The following is a 20864-nucleotide window of genomic DNA, read 5'->3' on the forward strand; positions in this document are numbered from 1 at the left end:
TCAGTTTGCACCTCTCATGTTTTTTGTGAGTCTGCACAATTGACTACATAAGAGAACTGGACTGAGGGGCTCCTACGCTTTGCATGGCAAACAGGAAGTACCTGCTGGCTCAAAAACACAAAGTCCTTGCTCTGATACCTTTTTCAACCGATTCAAGTTTTAAACAGGCTAATCAGATGGCTCAAAAAAAGCCTTCTGGCCCCCACGTCCAACATTCAAAACGCTTGACAGATTTTGTGGGCTGCTTTCAAGTGGTGTGGACTTCCAACATTAACAGGCAACTAAGTTGTGATTGGTCCGACTCAGACCAATCACAAACTAATTGATTAGTAATTTCTGTTTGTTATTTGATATTGACAATACTTACAGAATTGTTAAAGTATCTGATCTGTTAAATGTAAATAACTCTAATTAGAGGTTATAGACCAGTATATGAAAATGATGTAAAAGTTAGTGACGTAAAGCATAACAGAGTGGTAAAGTATAAATTCCTTTCCTCCCACACCTAAAATTATATGTATAATAAAAAATGTTTATTTTAATTGCTTGAAATAAATCAATTCCAAATCTAAACAAAAATGTTTAGTTGTCGAGAAAGTTGTTAAGGTTCCTTCACTAAAACAGTTCAGTCCAGGGGTTGAACCATTCCTGCAGTCTGTGTGGTCATGAGTACATTAGTTCAATACTGGATGCAGCAGGCTCCTCTCAGCACACTGCTCACAACAGCTTGAAGAAGTTTCCACAGAGCTTTGATGGTATGCAATATTAAAACCTACCCCCTAAAGGCTGGTTGGCCCCTCTTTGCTTCTTTGCACCCCGGCCCCAGCCATCTTTACATTAATTGGTCAATGGCCCTCTTTCATCTCTGTTGACTGACTTGAGCCAAAGCAAACACGGCATATTGTGACTGAAGCAGGGGGCCAAAACTCTTCAGACTGGCCCCCTTTTTAGCAAAAAAAAAAAAAATGTTCCAGCTGAAGAACAAACAGCTTGTCAGGAAAATGGATCCACTCTACATTTTTGGATCATCTCAGGGGGCAAATAATGGATCTTTCTTCATAGAATTTAAAATTGATGGCCATCATGAGACCAATGAACTGGTCCACAAGTGGATGAGAATTTCTCATGGTCCTGGATCTTTCTGAGCTGTTCTAGTTGACTGACATGTTCTGCCTCTTTTTTGCCTTTTCTTGAGAAAACGTGTTTTTATCTGGAAGTCTTTACACTCAAAACCACTTCAAAGGTAATCTTTAGACCTTTCTCACGGTCCAATACCACAATGCCATTTTGTGCCCCCAATAACAGTTTCCACAAATATTTTCACTCTGGCATAAAAGAAATAACAGGTTTTTTTTAGCCATTATTTACTGATATATTATATAAATGCTACCATAATTATGGTTAGACAGAAGTACAATTATTATACAAAAAAAAAAAAAAAACAGACTGACATTAGATTGTGTCTTGTGAATGAGTGATTGGAAAAATTGGTTTCAAACTAAGAAAAACAATTGAAAAATACAGCAAAAACATCACATTTGACTTTAAAACAGTGTGGGGAAAAATTGGGTGCACCGGTCTGACAACAGGCTATTTGAACCAAAGGTTTTTGTGAAGGTGTTTAATTTGTTTGTTATTTTTGTCTTTTTTACTGTTGACTTCCTATTGTGAAACAGAAATTCAGATGCCTGTTATGGGCTATCCGGGATACGCCGCACCTTACAAATGATAAGACCAGAAAACAGGGACATGAAATTTCCTATTTATCCTCTTGAAACCTGGCATCCACATATACAAGGACATCACATTGTGGGATTAATTAACACTGTAGTTAATTGTGATTACATGGCTGTGACTACACAAAATAAAAAAAGGCTTATCAAACAAGAGCATGGGTCTCAAGAGTTTAAATGTAAGAAAATTAAAAATCCTTTTATAGATGAAATTTATAAATCTAGTACAGTAGGGATTACTATTCTAGGGTCCAGATTGTTAAATGCCTGGAAATGTAATTTATTCTGAAATACGTATATATTTGAATGTATACATTTTTTTTGGAGAGCTGTGCCTTGCATCATTGTGTGATTGTGTCTGAAAGAATTTGTCATAATAATATTTAAAAAAAATATTAGAATTTTTTTTTGTACTTTGATAAGAGAAGCTTTAATATGTCACAATTGCTCATACCTTTTTCTATAAAGCAACAACGTCTAAATAAATTTTGAAAAATGAAAAAGTTTGAAGCGTCCTCCAAGGGAGTTTAAATTACTTAACAGCTAAAAATGAATTGTTTCACTTTTCTTTTAATTCAATTCAAAATACAAAGATTTATATAATTGATTTATTTTAAATGTGTATTCATGAATTAAATTTGCTCAAATAAATAAGGGAAAAGGTTAATTTGTATTTTTTCAAGCCAACCTGCAATATTTTTCAAAGTAAAATGAAATTTGTTCAGTAATGAAATGTAACAGCCATTAAATAAAATAATCAAATAACGTTTTAAATTAATAATATATTAAATCTTTCTTTGGCAAAATTCATTTCCATATTTTGAAGTAACGTCATTCAACCCGGATGTGACGTAAACAAACTTCCTTGGCAACGCATATGTGGACCTGGAAGTGTTCCTGCGCCGTTTAGCTTGCTAGGTTAAAACAGCACAGAGCACTAAAAGTGTGCGGCAATAAAGTTTATTTTTAGTCAAAATATATACATTTGGAAGCAGTTTGGCCGTATAAGTCAAATGTAATTTAATTAAATGTTTATCAGGCACTTTGGTTGCTGACAGGTCGAACGGGAGAACTGTAAGTTAAGAGAATCTTGTCGTTGAGTTAGCATCTTTTCGCTAATAACAGGCTAACGTAAACACGACCACTTTAACTTGGGGGGTACAAACGAAAAGTTATTAGTTTGTTGTTTATTTGATATTCCGAAAGACACGTAACATAAAACTTGCCAATTTAATAGCATAAACTTAAAATTAGCCGCAAATATTTCGTCACGAGCAGAACTAATATTCAAAGTTACACAGCTATGTCAATTATCCTAATAACTAAGAAGTTTTGTAGAGCTGCGGCTCTGTGTAAATCTCTAAACGTAGCTCAAAAGTTAAGAGAGTTTATTTCCTTCATTCCAATATGGCTCCCTTGGAATATTTTATATTATAAAAACGCCTGGTAATTGTACAAATCTATGGTGCCACATTTGTTAGAAAAATGTGCATTTGTGTTATGAGCAATAAGTTAGAAATTCTGCTCTGAATTCTTATATTGCTATTGCCATTTAAAAGGAAAATAAATAGTCTTTCCTTTCTACACAGGAAAATAATCTACCAAAGACAATATCGGAAAAAAGTAATTGCATTTTTAAAAAATCATTATTGAAAATAATAAATGATTCAAACATGATTAGGTTTTTAATTTTTTAATTATTTTTTTTATTAGAATTGAGCAATCTGGTCTGCAAAAATTTCTAATCGTTCATCAAAGTTTTTTGTTTTTTTGTTCCCATCACAGGTGACATCGGTATTTCTACTGTTCTTTTTTGCTGCTGTCTGGCAGGCAGTGGTTGGCTGGTCAAGGGATGCAGGGGCTATGGAGAGTGTGATGAATTGTGCTGACGAGCAGCAACCCTCCTCCATGGCCAACCTATGGTCCAATAAACAGGAATCAAGCAGGACCCAAAAGGCAAAAGGTGGATTTGTTTTGGTCCATGCAGGTAGGGTCATAAACCAACATTTTTGCCTGCATCTATTTTTAAAGAAGCACACCATAATAGTCGGAGGTTTCTATTGTCGTACTGTACATTTGATAGAATGCCAGATGTTTTTAGTTAGTGACAGATCTGGAATGTAAGTGGGCCCCTTGAGCTCTGGATCCGTAAGATCAGAGTCACACGGTTGGTTCACCTTAAAAATATTAAATTTTCTTAAAGAAATAAGATTTTTTTCCACCCCAAAATAGATATCAACATGTTCAAAAGAATTTAAATATTCTTCATTCACAGTGGGTTTTTAAAAAAAAGAATAAAGCTTTTGGTAAATAGTCAAATTACTTCCTCAGGGAATTATAGATGTTTGATTTTGATCAGTTGGCGACGCACATGTGGTGCTCTACAGCTGGAAAGGGGAAAACATGTCTTCACTTCTGACCTTATTTCTCATCAGATTTCATTGTGGGACCCGAAAACAAACCAGTTAGCTGTAAAAAAAAAAAAAAAAAAAAAAAAAAAAGTGCAAATATGCAATGACTGTTGAAAAAATAGAACTGCTTTAGTTGGAAAAAATGGGATTTACTTTTTGAAATTTGTTTTGATTTCCCCTAGCTTTTGTCAAAAATAAAAGGACGTTTAAATGTAATTACTGTTACTTATCTGAAGTTAATGTCATATAAGTTTAAAGCTGCATTTGCACCAGTTTTCTGACTGTTACTTGTGACAATGCCACCTGGATGAATGAGAACCTTCACTGACATTTGAAATAAATCTGTTTGAAAATTCCTGCATCTGACTAGGAAAATAAAATCTTGTTAATGCTTTTCTGTATATTTGTTCTTTTATCTTTTATCCCATTTGAATTAGGATTAAAGCTTTGAGCAAAACGTTTTTCATGTACTTTCAGGAGCAGGATATCACTCTGAATCTAAGGCAAAGGAGTACAAGCATGTCTGCAAAAAAGCCTGCCAGAGGGTGAGTTTACTTTGTCAGCTCTTAGCAAGAAAAACACAATGAGTGTCTGCATAAAAGCAACACAACTTTCAGTTTATTAGTGTTAATGTTTTCTTTTTCTTTTCTTTCTTTAAAAAAAAAAAACTTTCAGTTTTCTTCAGTCAAATCCATCCTTTCTTTTAAAGGACATTTCAGCCAAAAGACAGCAGTCCTGTACAGATACACAGGTTTTCTCTTTCTTGTACTGCTGTACATTTGGGGGGGGGGTATTTCTTTCTCTTTTTGTGTGAATAAACATAGTTTTCTTTCATTTTTAGACCAGCATAGCTTTGTATGTTCGTTTTATGTTACACAGAAGGCAAAACATCATGTCTCGATTAAAACTAAACTGGTTTGATTAAATTAAATTACATTTTAAGAATTTTGTTCAAAAGAATGTTTTCTAGGGAACTCTAAAAAATATATTTAGAATTTTTTGAGTTTTAGGATTATATTATAGATTAGAAACAGAAGGAAGAGCTGTTGAGACTGACATTCTTATGTGTTTGTTTTGTTTTAGCATGTGACTTCAGTAAAGAGTGTCTTTTTATTTTTGCAGTTTTGTCATGAGGTGAATGACTTGTGAACTTGTCCTTGTTGTGACGTGTCTATCAGGCTGTGGATCAACTCAAAGCCGGGGCGCTGGCCGTGGAAGCGGTGGCTGCTGCGCTGGTTGAGCTGGAGGTTAGTCTCTGAATCATGCCAACATTCTTTATATGAACTCTTCTAACACAGAAATAAGAGGCTGACTAGACTGGACGGGGTTTTTATAACTTCTGGTATCCATTTATCCATCATCTATCTCACTTCACTTTCTAAAAATAACAAATGAGACAGCGAGTTTTCACATATTGATGAAGGGTTAAGTAACAGAATTCCTAGGTATTTTCTTCCACACTGTGGCATTGATATTTTTAGGTGTGGATGAGTCAGGGAACGCCTCGTCCCTCTGAACCGCAGGCTTGTAGGCAGACAGCAGAGAAGCTTCTAAATTCCAATCACAATGGGAGAGGATTTTGGTCAGAAAAACAGCCGTTTTGTTACAAATGACCAGTTTTTTAACCTTTTAAATGAAATAATTTCAGCCTAAAAGCTGCAACCTTCACTGAAAAAGCATGAACAGTGTTTTGAACGTAGCAGGTTTTCAATAAATAATGTCCTACCTCTTCTCAGGACTCCCCTTTTACAAACGCCGGCATGGGCTCCAACCTGAATTTGTCAGGGGAGATTGAATGTGATGCAAGCATCATGGATGGAAAGTCTCTTCATTTTGGTGCAGTGGGGGCCATCAGTGGTGAGTTAGTACACTGTTGTACGATCCTGCAAGAGCTTTTGTTTAACTTTTACTGTACAGCTTTTGTATTGTTTACGACAAAACGGAGACCTTATACTTGGATTTTTACTACTTTATGTACGTCTTGAAGAAGTACAAGCATCGCTCCTGGAGTTTTTATTTCCTTCTAGGTATTAAAAATCCTGTTTCAGTGGCAAACCGTCTGCTGAAGGAAGGACAGAAAGGGAAGCTGTCAGCTGGGAGAATACCACCTTGGTGAGTTTCTCATTTTATAACCATTCTTGCAGGTTTTACTAGAAAATCTCCACATATTTCTCTTTTCTTTATTTAGTTTTCTAGTCGGTCGAGGAGCCCACGATTGGGCAGTGTGTCATGGAATCCCATCATGCCCTTCAGAGAAAATGGCCACAAGTAAGTGTTAGTACAGCAACTAACAGCGCCGAGGCTTATTTAAACAAAAAAAAAAATATTTTCTTTGCCGTTAAATCAACAATTATTGCCGTAAAATTAAAGTATTAGACACATTGCGGTACATTTAATGGGGGACATTTTTTAAAAATCCTATAGAAAAAGCTGGAAACCGTGTTTTTGTTACTCAGAGTTCAGTTTATCTGCATACAAGAGGAACAAGCGAAAGATGGAGCTGGCAGAGAGAATGGACACAGGACATAGTCAGACAAAGAAAAGACGACAATCAAATGAAAATGTGAGTTTCCATAAAACCCTTTAATCTTGTTGTCAACATTGAGTCTCATATCCAAGAAAGATCTGTCAGCAGTTCCCAGGAAGCATTGAAGGATTTCTCGGGTTGTTGTAGAATTCCTTTGACTTTAGAAGCTGAATTCATTCAAGCGAAGACTCATTTTTGCTGTAAACCCTCTGAAATTGATTCAACAAAACAGACAAAAAAACAACAAACAGAAAAAAATAGATAAATAACAGACAAATTGATGAAAAATGAAATTCAACAACCAAAGCACAGATAAATTACAGACCAAAAATGGACAATAACAACCAAGAACACACAAAAAACAGACACAAATAGACAAATAACATTAGATTTTTTAAATTTAAGGCTCAAAGTATTGATTGATTGATTTGGTTTATTTTAAGCAATTCTTGCAATATAACCAAGAGAAGAGACAATAAAAAACACAGTTATGTATTCTAAGATGTGTATATATATATATATATATATATATATATATATATATATATACATAAATATTCATAAATATGACTGGAAAATAAGAGAAAGTGTTGCTATCTTATTGCTTCACCTAATTTAGACGTATTTACATGTACAGTTTAGCATACAGACATAAAACATTGATTCTGTGACACAATGATTGTCAAACAGTATAGTGTGATTCATTCTTAGTAGCTGATACAACTGGAATTTTGTTGACAATTGTCACGTTTACTTCCCCCCCAGTCCTTTCCCTATGGACTTTTAAAGGTCTTTTTACAAATCTCATCCAACACAAACTGCAGTTAAAGAAATGCAGATGTGATTTAACATCACTTTGAACAATCAACGGCACAAAAAACAGAGTAACACCTCTACACTGAAGTCAGTGTTTTTAGACAAAGATCACATGTATACTTCAAAAGTGTTTGTCTTTTAATTGTAGTTCTCGTTTTGTCTTCTCCATAAATATGCTCTTGCTGCTGCTGCGATGCAGGGAAACGGCTCAGGGTGTCTGGACACAGTCGGGGCTGTGGTGGTGGACCTGGAGGGAAACGTTGCTGCAGCCGTGTCCAGCGGAGGCCTCGCCATGAAACATCCAGGCAGGATTGGACAGGTCGTGGGCCGCTTTTCCCTCATTTTTTTTTTTTTTTTTTTTTTTTTTTTTTTTTTTTTTTATCATTATTTCCCTCATATTTTTTCCCTCATTTTTTTTCCTGCTATAGCAGCCCTGCATAAGTCTGTAAATGAAAACCCTATTTAGAGGTCTCTGTTTCCATGGGTTTGAAAGACTCTTAGACCTTGTAGGGGTAAAATAATTCTTCACTGCATATAGTCACATGTTTAGAGCTTTTTATATTATTTACAAATTATTTGATTAAAAATTGAGGGGGGCATAAATTCACACATATGATAGTCTGCCTTAAAACACAGATCGTCCTCCACTGACACCTTTCACTTGTATTATTTCACAGAGCACGTATTCAAATATGAGATGCCTTCTGTTCATGTTAAAACATGGATGTTTTTCCTTAGGCTGCTCATTACGGATGTGGCTGCTGGGCTGAAAATGCCCGAAACATCGACTCTTACTCCACAGCAGTGAGTACCTCAGGTACGCCTGCACCGTCTCCAAAGCACCACCGCCACACTCTTCACGCTGTTGTTTTGCCTTTTGTGTTTGGCGATAACACAAATCTGACTCACTGAGCGGGGCTAAAAAACTTTCCGTTGACCTCCAACCGTCCCGCTGAGTGAGTCTCATCAGTCATTTCCTCCGACGATTGAGTCATCGTACTCCACTCTTTGGTTAAATAGCTGCCTGCCAGGTGCATGGCGAGCTCTGTGGAGCTGCTGTGATGTTTGACGTGACCCACCTGTTGTAGATATAATAGGAGAATCCGCTACAGAGATAGAAATTGTGTACATTTATCTCATTTTTTTTTTTCTGGAATGAATGTTGTGTATTCGTCTGTGTTACTTTAGATTAAAATCATCTTTTGATCCATTTTCAGTGCGTTTCCAGTGGTCAGTGCTCCGGATTCACAACAATTTGATTAAACGATAAGCCGGATTTTCTTTCATTTATCTCTTCACGGTTACAGATTTTGATGTGTATTTTACTCTGGCTTCACTACAATGTTGCTAAAAAGATCCCATCATCCCGACCACATAGAGCTGGTCTCAATTCAGGACTCCAATCCTGAAAAAGGAACAGCAGAAAGGCACGAGCGTGTTCATTTTATGACCACATAGCTGCCAATAAACGATTACTGACCTGGGTTTTTGAATATTTGGGCTGACAGGAATCCATCTTTGTGAATGCACGCACTCTTATTTACATGTTTCTCAGAAATAAAATGTGTTCCTCAGTTAAAAGCAGCTCTGATCTTCCTCGCTGCGGCTGTGAGCGCCTTTTTTCTTTCATTTTAATGCAGTTTGTACAACTCTGAGGATAAACTGATCTAAAGCAATCGCTGAGGCGTTTTAGGGCAGTTAAACAACAACACCAACATACCAACACTATTGTTTTACATGGACTGCTCATGGCATTAATTTACATGGCCTCTGGAAACAAAAACCATCTGCCCCCGACGGCCTGATGTTCAGCTCTCTGGCACTTTTTGAAGCAACTCAAAAGGACAAAAGGGTTTTCAATGAGGCCAAAATGACCAGAAAATGCTCTTCACAGCTCACCTGATTTATCTTGTATTAGTTTAATTCAGCTTGCGCGCCGGTTAATAATGGTCTGCTATTCAGCTGCTATCTCAGATGGTCTGTGCACGGCTGCTCCGCATGTATTTTTCATCTCACTCTGTCCTATATTGTGGCTTTATGCTTTGATGTTGCCAACAAAAAGCCAGCCGTATGGGTCCGCAAAGCATTATGTGTGTTCCAGGCACAACACCTGTTTTTAATATCCTAACATGAAAGGCGTTTCCATCAAACGAAACAGAAAAACAATCATCCTCATCCACAGAAGAGGTATGATCCTCGTCCTCCTCACTGACCTTTTCATTTTGTAACGTGTACGTTCTTCTGCATCATCTGAAAGTTTGTTTGCAGTTTTTTATTGAGAGGCGTTTGCTGGAGCTCCCGCAAAAACAAGGCTTTATGGTAAACAGTGAAAAACGCACAGGGCACGGCCAATTTCTCATCTGCTTTCCAAACAATTCGAAATTGCTGCGAGCGTTTTTGTCTGCACGGTTACCGATCTGCATTGGGTTCTGTTGTGGTTACCTGGAGTTTATAGGGCCCTCATTTGTGTTTACAGAAACAATAATTCCTCTGTCTTTATGGGTTTTCACAAGCGCTCTTCCAGATGAAGTCGTGCTTTTTACTTCAGGAATTCTTCATTTTTCACTCATTGGGTAGCAAAATATGCATTTAAGTGCGGATTTTAACATGTTTTTTCCTTTCAGAAACAACAAAGACATGTTTTTATTCTCTTGAAAATCAAAATAAAACAATCAAACCAAATTCATTTGATAGTATTTTATTCAGAATTTAGTCGTTTGTCTTTATAAAAAGGATTTTCTTTCCACTCTTTGCACAGGGAACTTTCAGTTTACGTAAAGAAGGTAAAATAAATAGATGTTAACAACAAAAAAACCCCACTATAACTTTAAGCCTCACAGCAGTGTGTATGTGTGTGTGATTTGTGTGTGACCTGCCAGGATGTGGAGAGCATCTGATTCGCACCATGCTGGCTCGGGAATGCTCCGCTGCTATGCAGTCTGAAGATGCCCACCAAGCGCTGCTGGAGGCTATGCAAAACAAGTTCATCAGTGAGTCATTCACACACTCAACCCCGCATTCTTCTGGCTCCCTCGAGTACGTGTTTGTGTGAAGGGAGAAACTCTGAGAAATTGCACCAGCAGATGTTTAAAATTTAGGATGAGTAAACAAGACGAAACTGGAAAATAATAGAAACGACAGCTTTTGATTTGCAGCCCTTTTGTGTTTAAAGAAGACTTTAAACATGCTCCTCACATCATAGCTGACACTCACAGAGTTTGGGAAGACCTTTGGTTTGTTAGATGTTTTTTTATTTTTTTTATTTGGAGATGCAGCTTTGCTAAATTCTCAGAAGTGGTCAGTTTTAAGAAGTGTTTTTGTTTGTGAGTGACCGTCGAATGTGGAAAAGTGTGGTTTGTTCTGGACCTTAGAGCTCTGTCCCAGCTCACTGTAATGAGTTAAAACTGAAGATGAGCTCAAAGAAGTCACTTTTAAGACCCACTTTTGTTGTTTTTAACGTGTTCTTGTGGACTTTTTCTGATGATGGAGGACATATATAAAGAAAATTAAGCTTAAAATTTGAAATTCTGAGTGTTTATTCAAACCGCTGTGAATCAGGAGCAGAAGAAGAAATGCCTGTGGAAAAAGATCCTATTTGTGAAGTTGAAAATGTGATTGAGCTCCCTGCTCTGCTCCATTCTGATGCATCCACTTTGCAGGCAAATAGATCCATGAACGTCTTTGTTTCCCTCATCTGTCCTGGTATCTGGATCTAAATTGTACGTCTGGATAGAGTCAATATTGCTCGACATTTTACGTTGCACCGGTCCCACCCACAACTCGCAGTGGAATTTCTAATAACACAGATTTATTTTTAATTGTGGCTAAAATGGCATAATTTTAATCAAAGGATCGCTGGAAACGCTTTGAAAATGGATCAGAAAATACAGATTTAACAAACCATCATCAATCCATCTCTAGCAGGACCTAAATGGAATCTTTAGAGGCCTATTTTGTCGCTATTTAGACATTTAAAGTTCTGTATTGACTCCCTAAATTAGAATAAACGGTTCTTCAAATTTATCTTGACAGGAAGAATGTTGAATTTTGAAACTTGCATCAACTTGAAGTATAAAATATATTTTGTTAAACTACCTTGCCAGGAAAAAAAAATGTAAATACGTTTTGGAGAAGTTGCATTTTCTTGTGTTTGTCCTTGCTTTTGCAGTTTTGAACATTTTTCTGAAATAACCACATTGTGTGAATCGTGATAGAAACAACATTTCGTTATTTATGGCCATGAGTTGAGTCTTAACTGCTTTGGTTTGTTTTTAGAGCCTGCCTTTGTGGTGTTTAGTTCTCTTCCTTATGTGTCCAGGCTCACCCTTTCTGGCCAGTGAAGATCGCGTTCTGGGTGGAGTTATTGTCCTGAGATGCTGCACATGTGTGGAAGCTCAGTCATCTCAAAACATTCAGGGTAAATTAGGTGAGTTATTATAACTTTTAATGTTAATGTTGTTAAATGTGTAGACCAGAAAAACCCCATAATGCATTAAAACAGTGCTTCTCAATTATTTTTTGCCAGGCCCCCCCTAGGAAAAGAAAATGTTTCGCGCCCCCCCCCCGACCCCCCCCCCCCCCCCATAACCCCCCCCACACACACACACACACACACACAGACACACTCGCGCGGTGACAATACATCAGGTCAGTATCTATAAAATTTGTATACCTAAAATTGTATCTTTTAACACTAACAAAAGAAAAAAGCAAAATAAATCCACTTTCAACAAATATTAACTTTATTTAGCCACAGAAACCCTGTTCTAGTCTAAAACAAAAAAGAAGCTGAAAGTACCTGAAATAAAAAAAATCTGTCATTCCTTATTTAAACTAGAAACATTTTGACCAACTGAACCATTTGATGCTGAAAAAAATAATTCAATCAATAAATAATATTAAATCTAAATTGATCTGAAACATTAACACAGCAGCACCAATATATTTAACGTTTTTAGTCTGAAGAAATAGGTAAAAACGTGCTGATTTTTTTTTTCTAAATGACGGATTGTTTATTTCTGATCTCATAAAAGTGCAGCTGTTTTCCTGCATTACCTGCTGTCTTTATGTCTGTCTGACACTAACTAAACCACAGGCAGACAAAGAAAACATGGATGGAAAATATAGACACGTCATCAAAATGTCTACAATAGTTCATAAAGAATGACATTGTTAGCATGAGCTTAGGAATCTAAGGGCAGCGGTGATCTTGGGCAACAGGCAGCGGTAGCAGTGGTCCGCGTGCCCCGATTCCCCTGGCAGACAGGGCCCACACCACCCCTCCCCTTTCGTTCTCACTCGCGCAGCCGCGGACAGACAGAACAGACAATAGGAACCGAATAGTGGACCAGATTATTTTCCAAGCACTGAGCCGCTGTCACCGCTGCCCCCACGTTAAATTTGCGCACCGGACAAACCTGTGCCTAAAACCGCCACCACCGCGCGCCCCCCCTGGCATCGCTTCGTGCCCCCCCCTGGGGGCGCGCCCCACTATTTGAGAAGCACTGCATTAAAATGAAAAACACCTTGGCTGCGTTCACACCGCAGGCTGAAACGACCCAATTCTGATTTTCTTGCCCCTAAGCGGCCTGTATCTGATCTTTTCATGACAGTCTGAACGAAACAGATCTGATCTTTTCAAATGCATCCCAAGCCACTTGGGTATGTGGTCCTGAATCCGATACGTATCCGATCTTTTGAAATGCGACCTCCTTCTGAACGGCCAGGCCACATGAATCTGACCCGTAGGTCATCGATACACTACAAACGTCATAATTCTCCGTTGAAGTAGGCGGAAACGAGAACATAAACATCAACCGTGGCGGAGGATGCTGCTGAGACCAGTCAGTGGAAGGGAAGCGAGGTCACTGATTTGATTAATATTTGGGGTGACTGCTCTATTCAGGCCAAACTCCATGGCTCTTATCGCAACCGGGCGGTTTTTGACAACATTTCCAGTGAAATGGCTGAGTGTGATGTTGAACCTTCCCCGTGATGACTTTTTTTCCCCTTTCCGACCGTGGTCAGAAAGCGCAGGGGGCCGAAGGTGGATCCTCCTTCGGGGTTCACTGCCTGGAGGACCCTCAGATTCTCCAGAGCGGGTTAATAAAGAGTCAATAGCATTTATTCTGGGGGAAACCTTTTTTTATTATGGTTCTCCTTCCTCCGTAACACACAACATGAATGCGCCCCCCAATGCCCCTGTCACTGCCCCTCAGAGAGGAGAGAGCGCGTGCAGCGCAGTAGTGTGCTGCATGGCTCTCTCATCTCTCTTACACACACATGCACGCGTGGCCCCAGCACACACACATCCCCATTCCTCAACAGTGGGTCCAGACGATCCTGGCTCCAATGGCTTCTTAAAATGAGAAGATTGTAATTGTGCTGGCTCCTTCGTGAAAATAAATGTAATGATGCAAAAAGAGCTCGGCTGTTGACAACACTGTTGTTGACATCCATTGCTAACGTTAGCTACTTCGACGAGTGACGTCGTTCACCGCTGAGTACTCTTCTGCGCATGCAGGTCACTTCTGGGTCATTTCACGTTCACACAGGAGATCACAAAAGTTCGCATTTAATTGGAAATGTGAACGGCCTTGCAAAAAATCGGATTTTTCAAAAAATCGGAATTGAGCATTAACCCCTGCAGTGTGAACGTAGCCTTACATCGTGACAAGTTAGTAACTATTATATGTGTATTTACTGGAATATTTCTGAAGTTCCACTTGCCTACCTTCTACTCTAGGTAAGAATAGTTTATTTCAGGGGTGGGCAATTCCAGGCCTCGAGGGCCGGTGTGTCTGCATGATTTCCAGATAATCTTGCCCTACTCATGGCTGATTACCTGGTTCAGGTGTGTCCAGCCAATTAGAACATGCCAGAGCAGGGTATGCTGGAAAACATGCAGGAATGCGGCCCTCAGTGCCCACCTCTGGTTTATTTCAATGTTCAGGTCCAGACTGTCACAAGAACAGGCAGACGGCTGGATCCAAATGCAGCAGGTTTATGAGCTCAGCTAAAAGTCTACAAAGCTAAATCAAGTTCAGGCAGGCAGGGGTCAGGAGATCGTGAGAGGAGAGACAGGGTGGTCAAAGTCCAGCTAGAGTGAGACACAGGGTCAGGAGACAGAAGATCATGTCCAAATACAACGCCCGGTAAGGAAGGCAGAGCGGCACAAACAATATTTGGCCCTGAGCTTCACTCAGTGCAGTGCTTAAGTATGCTGTGGTTGATTGAATGACTTCTGACACCGATGATGTATAACCGAACACTGTTTCATGTTTCACAGTGGAGTTCTTGTGGAGCCACACCACAGAGAGCATGTGTGTCGGTTACATGTCTGTGCAAGACAGCAAAGCAAAGGTAAGACCCCCCGCCATCACAAATGACCATTGACAGTATGTACAGTACAGACCAAAAGTTTGGACACACCTTCTCATTCAAATGAATGGGAAGGTGTGTCCAAACTTTTGGTGCCTGAAGTGCCTGCTGGCTCCAAAAAGCCAAAATCCCATAGACTTCTATAGAGAAATAAACAGCTGTCACTCATTCATTCCATTGGTCAGAATTAGCGGTGTGCGTTGGTAAGAGTCTGTCGATACGATACGTATCCCGATTCGTGAAATGAAACGTATCGTGGAATTGTACCGGAACAAATTTTCGTTTCTTTTTTTCAAGTTTATGACTTAGAAGAAAACTCTACCTGAATATCAATATGCCTTTCATTGTAATAAAATGGTAACATTATTTTATTTAATGATCATGGTAATGGTAAGCACTGCTACTATATTTTATAAACAAGTTGCTTTTACCAAAGCAAATTCATTTTATTTTGGTAACTTAAAACATATTTCTTCTTAAAGGGAACAGTCAACATTGTCTGATTTTTACAAAAGATATTCATCAGTATAAGAAAAAGAAAATAGAATGAATGTGTCTTAACCAATAATGTTCTAAATGTATGATTGAGGAAATAAAGTTCTGTTTAGTTTCAACATTGATTAATGTAGCTTCTCCCGTACTTTTAAACGGTTCAGGAGTCTGAACGGTGCTTCAAAAATAAAGGGGAAAAAACACCAATTCTTTCTAGAAACAGTAACGTGATGATGATGAGGCAGCATGACGCATGAATGTGGCTAAGATGCTTTATTTACATGACAGTCAACTCTGCAGCTGCAGCTCCGTTTTCTCTAAAGACGGATTTCACCGCTCATCGCCTTTTTTCAGAGCGTTGGACACATCTCTCTGGTCCATCAGGTCGCTTAACCAAACTTCTCTTTATGGGAGGTTCTGCAGGACTTTGGCCCGCTTTGCTGACAGCATTTTGGCTGATGCTCCGTGCATTAGCCGCTGCGCAGCTGCAGTGCTTCACTCGTTCTTATCTGAGCCGCTACAAAGCACAGCAATCTGGTTTTTATATGATACTGGCAGCAACACGGCACAGAGTTTGGGTTCGGTACCATCCCAAGTAAAAACTAAGTAGAACAAGCTGCTTCTCGCTGAGATCTTGTTGTTGTTTTGTGCGTGTAGAGCTGCTCAAAGAGGCACAGTAGGCGATGCTGCCAACTAGTGGTTGGAGGTTGAAGTGGAAAACAATAGCCAGACACTAAAGGACCCTCATAAACAATTAAATAAATATCAACATGACACCATTTTAAATGGATACAAATATCATCAAATGAAATATTGCGATATATCGCGGAATCGATTTTTCTTTACACCCTTTAGTCAGAATGAAGATTCTTGCTCTGATACTTTTTTGACAAGTTCTTGATAATACTTAAGTTGTAAATTGACCAATCAGATGACTCAGTAATAGTAGGTTGAACCTGCTGCCCCCCCCCGTCACCAACTTTGACATTTGATCGACAGATTTTTGTGTATCGCGCTTTCGAGTGGTAGAGGTGTGGCCTTTTAACAAGCTCACTCCTGCTTGGCCAGACTTGTTGCCATAGATGTACTGTAAAACACCCTTTGTGGCACATTAAGAGCCGTCGAGGAACATCATCTGTTTGCAGTGATCTCTCAGCCATTGGGGGAGGGTGTCCACGTCCCCCTGAGAGCCTTTCGGTGTAATTGGAGAGGGCAGTCAGGACCACAGCTGCCCCACCAAGGCTTACTCGCCTACATCGGTGTCATTGACTAGTTTTGGGGCTTGAGGTGCGAAGCTCTGATGTGCTTCTGCACGTGACCATCTGTGCCACAGACAAGTCGGCTCTTCTGATCGTCATAGCTGCAGTCTGGGTGCCAAACCAGGTTTGTTTGACTCCAGCTGTGCTACAACTGGTCTCTGATCATCACGTTCCAGCGTAAATCCATTAAGGGGAAGTCATGGTTCACACACTCTGGCCTTTTGAACTTATTCTGACTGGAGAGATAGTGTTCTGGCTGCGTCTCCTTTGCTGTGGAGACCCATAACGTGACCCGTCACGGTCCTTAGCCTTGATAATGAACCTGTGAGAAGGTTTGTTGAAAGCAAAAAAAACAAAAAACAAGAGATATCATAGATATTTAATTTTTCTGAGTCACAACATTTGCCATCCTTCTGCAACAATCAATTTAATTCTAAAAAGTCTTCCTAAAAAGAAGGGTTGAGTTTTCCTGAATAGTTTATCTTTGCTGAGAATATTAGCCCAAAGTCATCTTCAGTCCCAGCTGCTATTAATCAAACATTCCTCCCATTCTTGTTAGCTGGCTGTTTCTTTGCAGCCGGAGTTCATCGTCCACTGCCTCTCTGTGATAAGAACATGAAAGCCCTGATACACAGTAGCTGGGGTGTTTAGGACAGAGGTCAGAGTGGATCGACCCTGCATCAGAGTGCGTTCTGTCTTTTAGTTATTGGAGTTTTTATCTGAATTGTCCGGACCCATCAGTACCGTTCAACCGCCACACTCAGGTCAGATTTTCTAGTTGTTTTTATTAATTTTTTTTTTTTTTTAAAGAAAACCGCGGGAAAATCCAGCTCATCGTCACAAAGCTCCGTGCGTCTTCTACTCTATAAACTTAATGTGTGGATTTACAAACTGACAAATACATTCATGTCCCAAGTATTTTGTTTTTCTTTTAAAGAGAAAAAAGACATAATGTGTTTTTGTTTTTACTCTGTGACTCTGCCATGAGGCTGTCATGCAGAAGTTTGGTCACTGAGCAACATGCTTCAAACGCTTTAGGCCTGTAGTTTTGTTTAACGTACGTAAATGTGTTTTTACACACTTTTCTAGATTTTTTTAAGCATAAATGTTCAGTTAAAAGACATCTCACTTATTCCTCACTCCAAAAAAATCAAAATAAATTCACAGCATATATTTAGCGTGGAAAGGAATTTGTTTTCCCCCTGACACATATAAAGATCAAAAGGAAAACACTTAGCATGTCACCAAAAGCTAACTATGACCCAGCTAAGCAACAATTTCAACAAGGCCTTTCCTAACCTCATCCTCAGAAGATGAAGGGGAAAGATGAACGTGGAGACGGAGCGCTCCCTGAGAGTATTGCCATATGTGCCTCATCCTGTCCGGCTCTTGTCCCATTACGGTGACAGTTGCTCTGGGCGATAGTCTGAGCCTAAACAAAGACGGATCAGTCTGCCGCTGCATCTGGAAGGGAGACGTCCGGCCAATCAATGGCCTGCCTCACGAGTGGGTGCCGTCTGTCTCCATGATGGAGTCTGAGAAACCTTGTGTGGGGAGGGAAAGGAGAATGGCAGCTATTAACAGAACAGGGCAAGTCAAGCCACCTTTGATCCCCCGGTGGAAGCATCTCTCCCATCACCACAGCTGTGTTTGCCGTCTTCCTATTGTCCTCCAGCAGTTTGCTTGGCTCCTGTTTTCTACAAATGCTGACACAGCACTTTGTTCACTTGAAAGTTGTTGTTTTTATGAAGAGCTGTGTTAGTTTCAGCTGTAATGTTAGGTGGGAGACCCCTTCCTGTGAGGCGTTCACACATTCTCACCAGACAAAGTGTTGCTGCTCAGCAGATCTTTTTTCTGCTGTATTCTTGCTTCACAGGCACACGGTTCCCCCTCTGGCATTTTCCTGCCCCCTTTTAATGGTCACTTTTTAGTTTGTCCTCTAAAAAAAAAACAAGTTTCTTCATGTACCTTCAGTTATTCCATAGATATTTGAGATTTATCATAAATTACAACAATTTAATGGAGAAAATATTGTGCTTATTAGCAGATATTTGAAACAAAGTGAATAGTTTCATTAGTTTTTTGTGCACAATAGATACGTATTGATTTTAATTAGTATTTGATGTCTCCTACACATATATGTTTGAAGAAAAGTACTACTTAGAAGAGTAGTTATCAATCTAGGAAAATGCTGGAAGCCAAATCTTCACCACCAAAACTCACAACATTGGAGAAAAAACAAAAACAAAGAAAGAAGTTAAACTGTATATCTTCCAATAGTGGCCGGTCTCCAATAAAAGCCGGGCATATCGGGTTTTTGTTACTTTAGACCCGGTCTCTAATAGTGGCTGGGCTCCTTTAAAGCCCCCACCAAAGACGGAAAGGTGTGCGTGTCTCCAGGAAAATGATTGGCATGAAAGCTAAGAGGATTTTTGATAGAAATTGACACTTTAAAAGAAAAAGAAACTTCACAGCCAACGTCCTCATCATTTCAGTGAATCCTGAAATATTCATCTGGTGGTGTTGTCTGCATTTCTTTTTTCCTGCCATCACCACGCCAGTCTCCAATAGATGCGGCGCCAGCTGCCAAATTTTTAGAATACGTAAGCGCCGGGGCTGCTATTGGAAGATATATTTTCACACATGACCACACTCATAGAGCACTTAGCCAACTTATTTTTGAATAACATGGTTGGAGTTACATCTGATCACATCGGGCAAAAAAATGAGAGAAAACTCTGGTGATTAATTGGTCTAAATGTTCATTTGGACGATAAAATCCTTCCTCGTGTTACACAAAAATGGTCTAAATCAGGGGTCTGCGACCTGAGGCTGTGGAGCCACATGCGGCTCTTTCATGCCTACATTGTGGCTCTTTGACTTTGGAGAAAATGCTAACGATTTGAATAAATAATGCGCTTTTAGTTAGGGGTAATTTGTTTTAGTTAATATTTTGAACATGTTAAATAAAAGAGCACTTTTACATTCTGAACAGCTCTTTTAGGTTGGAGACAGACACTTATTCTCACCTCCTTTGAAGACCTTTTTCTTTTCACCGTGTGCGTCTTTTTCACGTCGTGCGTCTTCATGTGTTTCCTGCAGACGCACATATCCAGGTTACCATCTGGGACGGTTCCTGGACAGTCTCTGGCCATCGAGGGAGGGGTGTGTCGGCTGATGGGTGTGACGGAGTGAATCTCAGCCTCTTCATCTCCTTTTCTTCTGGGCTTCCTTAAAACTGCTGCACAGAACCAACATGCACTCCCCCTCTCCTGCATCATTGCAACTCCAGATGTGTTGAGGTGTTTCAACAGCTGGTGAGGAGGTAGCGAGGACTGCTGCCTTCTGTTCTAGTGCACTTAACGGACTTCCCCTTTGCTCCCCTTTGCCTCCAGCTTCTATGCCAGTTTTTGCCCTTCCAGTGTCACCTGGATGATACTTGATACCCCATTGCCTTGATGCACCTTTTTCAGCTAAATGGCTTTTTTTGGTTTGTTTCATTTATATATACACATATATATATATATCATTGTATATATATATATATATATATATATATATATATATATATATATATATATATATATATATATATATATATATATATATATGTATAAAAGCTATGATTTAGGACAACAGGGTGGAAAATGATTTATGTGTTTAAGCACAGACTTCTTGAAAACATTAAAATGCTGGACCTAAGCTTCAGTTTGTTCAAAAAGATTTAAGTCTGCACTTTGTGGAATGCCTGCTAGTGCAATGAAACATTTTTATTTTTAAGGCTATACCAGTGATGATAAATCAACGTCTTTGTATATAAATTAATCCTCCAGCACCTTGCAAAGTTTCACTATACCTTTTCTTCTCCTGCTAAGGATTTCCATTGGTTAAGAAGGAAGCTGTGCTATGAAATGCACACAAATGAACAGATAATATCATTTTATAATTTTTTATTGTTTTAAACCTTACAAAAGCATAAGCTATAGTAGAAAGAAGCAGCTAAAAGCCTGTGTTTGCAGACACAGAACTGAACACCACTGCCGTGGTGTTCAGTTCTGTGTCTGCTGGGATAATCCATTCAGTTCATTAGGTTTTTTCTTTTTGCTAGTATGTTTTCGTTTTACAGTTTGTCATGGTTTATTTCAAATGTCCAACCAAAATAAAGTCCTATAAGCTATAAGAATCATGTGGACCCCCCTTCCCCCCCAGCAGTGCCAAGCACCAAAATAAAATCTGATGCTTTGAA

General features: G+C 39.1%; 1 protein-coding gene across 4 annotated transcripts; it reads left to right on the forward strand.

Moving 5' to 3' along the window:
- Positions 1-2600: 2600 nt before the first annotated feature.
- On the forward strand, positions 2601-20864 carry tasp1 (taspase 1). Of its 4 annotated transcripts, XM_023963407.1 has the most exons (15): positions 2601-2807; positions 3323-3356; positions 3519-3720; positions 4622-4689; positions 5323-5391; positions 5881-6001; positions 6172-6256; positions 6333-6412; positions 6601-6707; positions 7687-7806; positions 8226-8304; positions 10367-10477; positions 11806-11913; positions 14776-14849; positions 19721-20864. In XM_023963407.1, exons 3-15 carry the CDS (start codon positions 3597-3599, stop codon positions 19811-19813), a joined length of 1239 nt encoding a protein of 412 aa, XP_023819175.1. In that variant the 5' UTR covers positions 2601-2807; positions 3323-3356; positions 3519-3596; the 3' UTR covers positions 19814-20864. The 4 variants fall into 4 exon arrangements, with proteins under 4 accessions (XP_023819175.1, XP_023819174.1, XP_023819177.1 ...); XM_023963406.1 differs by lacking the exon at positions 3323-3356; XM_023963409.1 differs by lacking the exon at positions 3323-3356 and having other exon boundaries at positions 11806-11904.

This window comes from Oryzias latipes, chromosome 15 (genome assembly GCF_002234675.1).
Source record: "Oryzias latipes chromosome 15, ASM223467v1".
In the NCBI taxonomy this organism is placed as follows: domain Eukaryota; kingdom Metazoa; phylum Chordata; class Actinopteri; order Beloniformes; family Adrianichthyidae; genus Oryzias; species Oryzias latipes.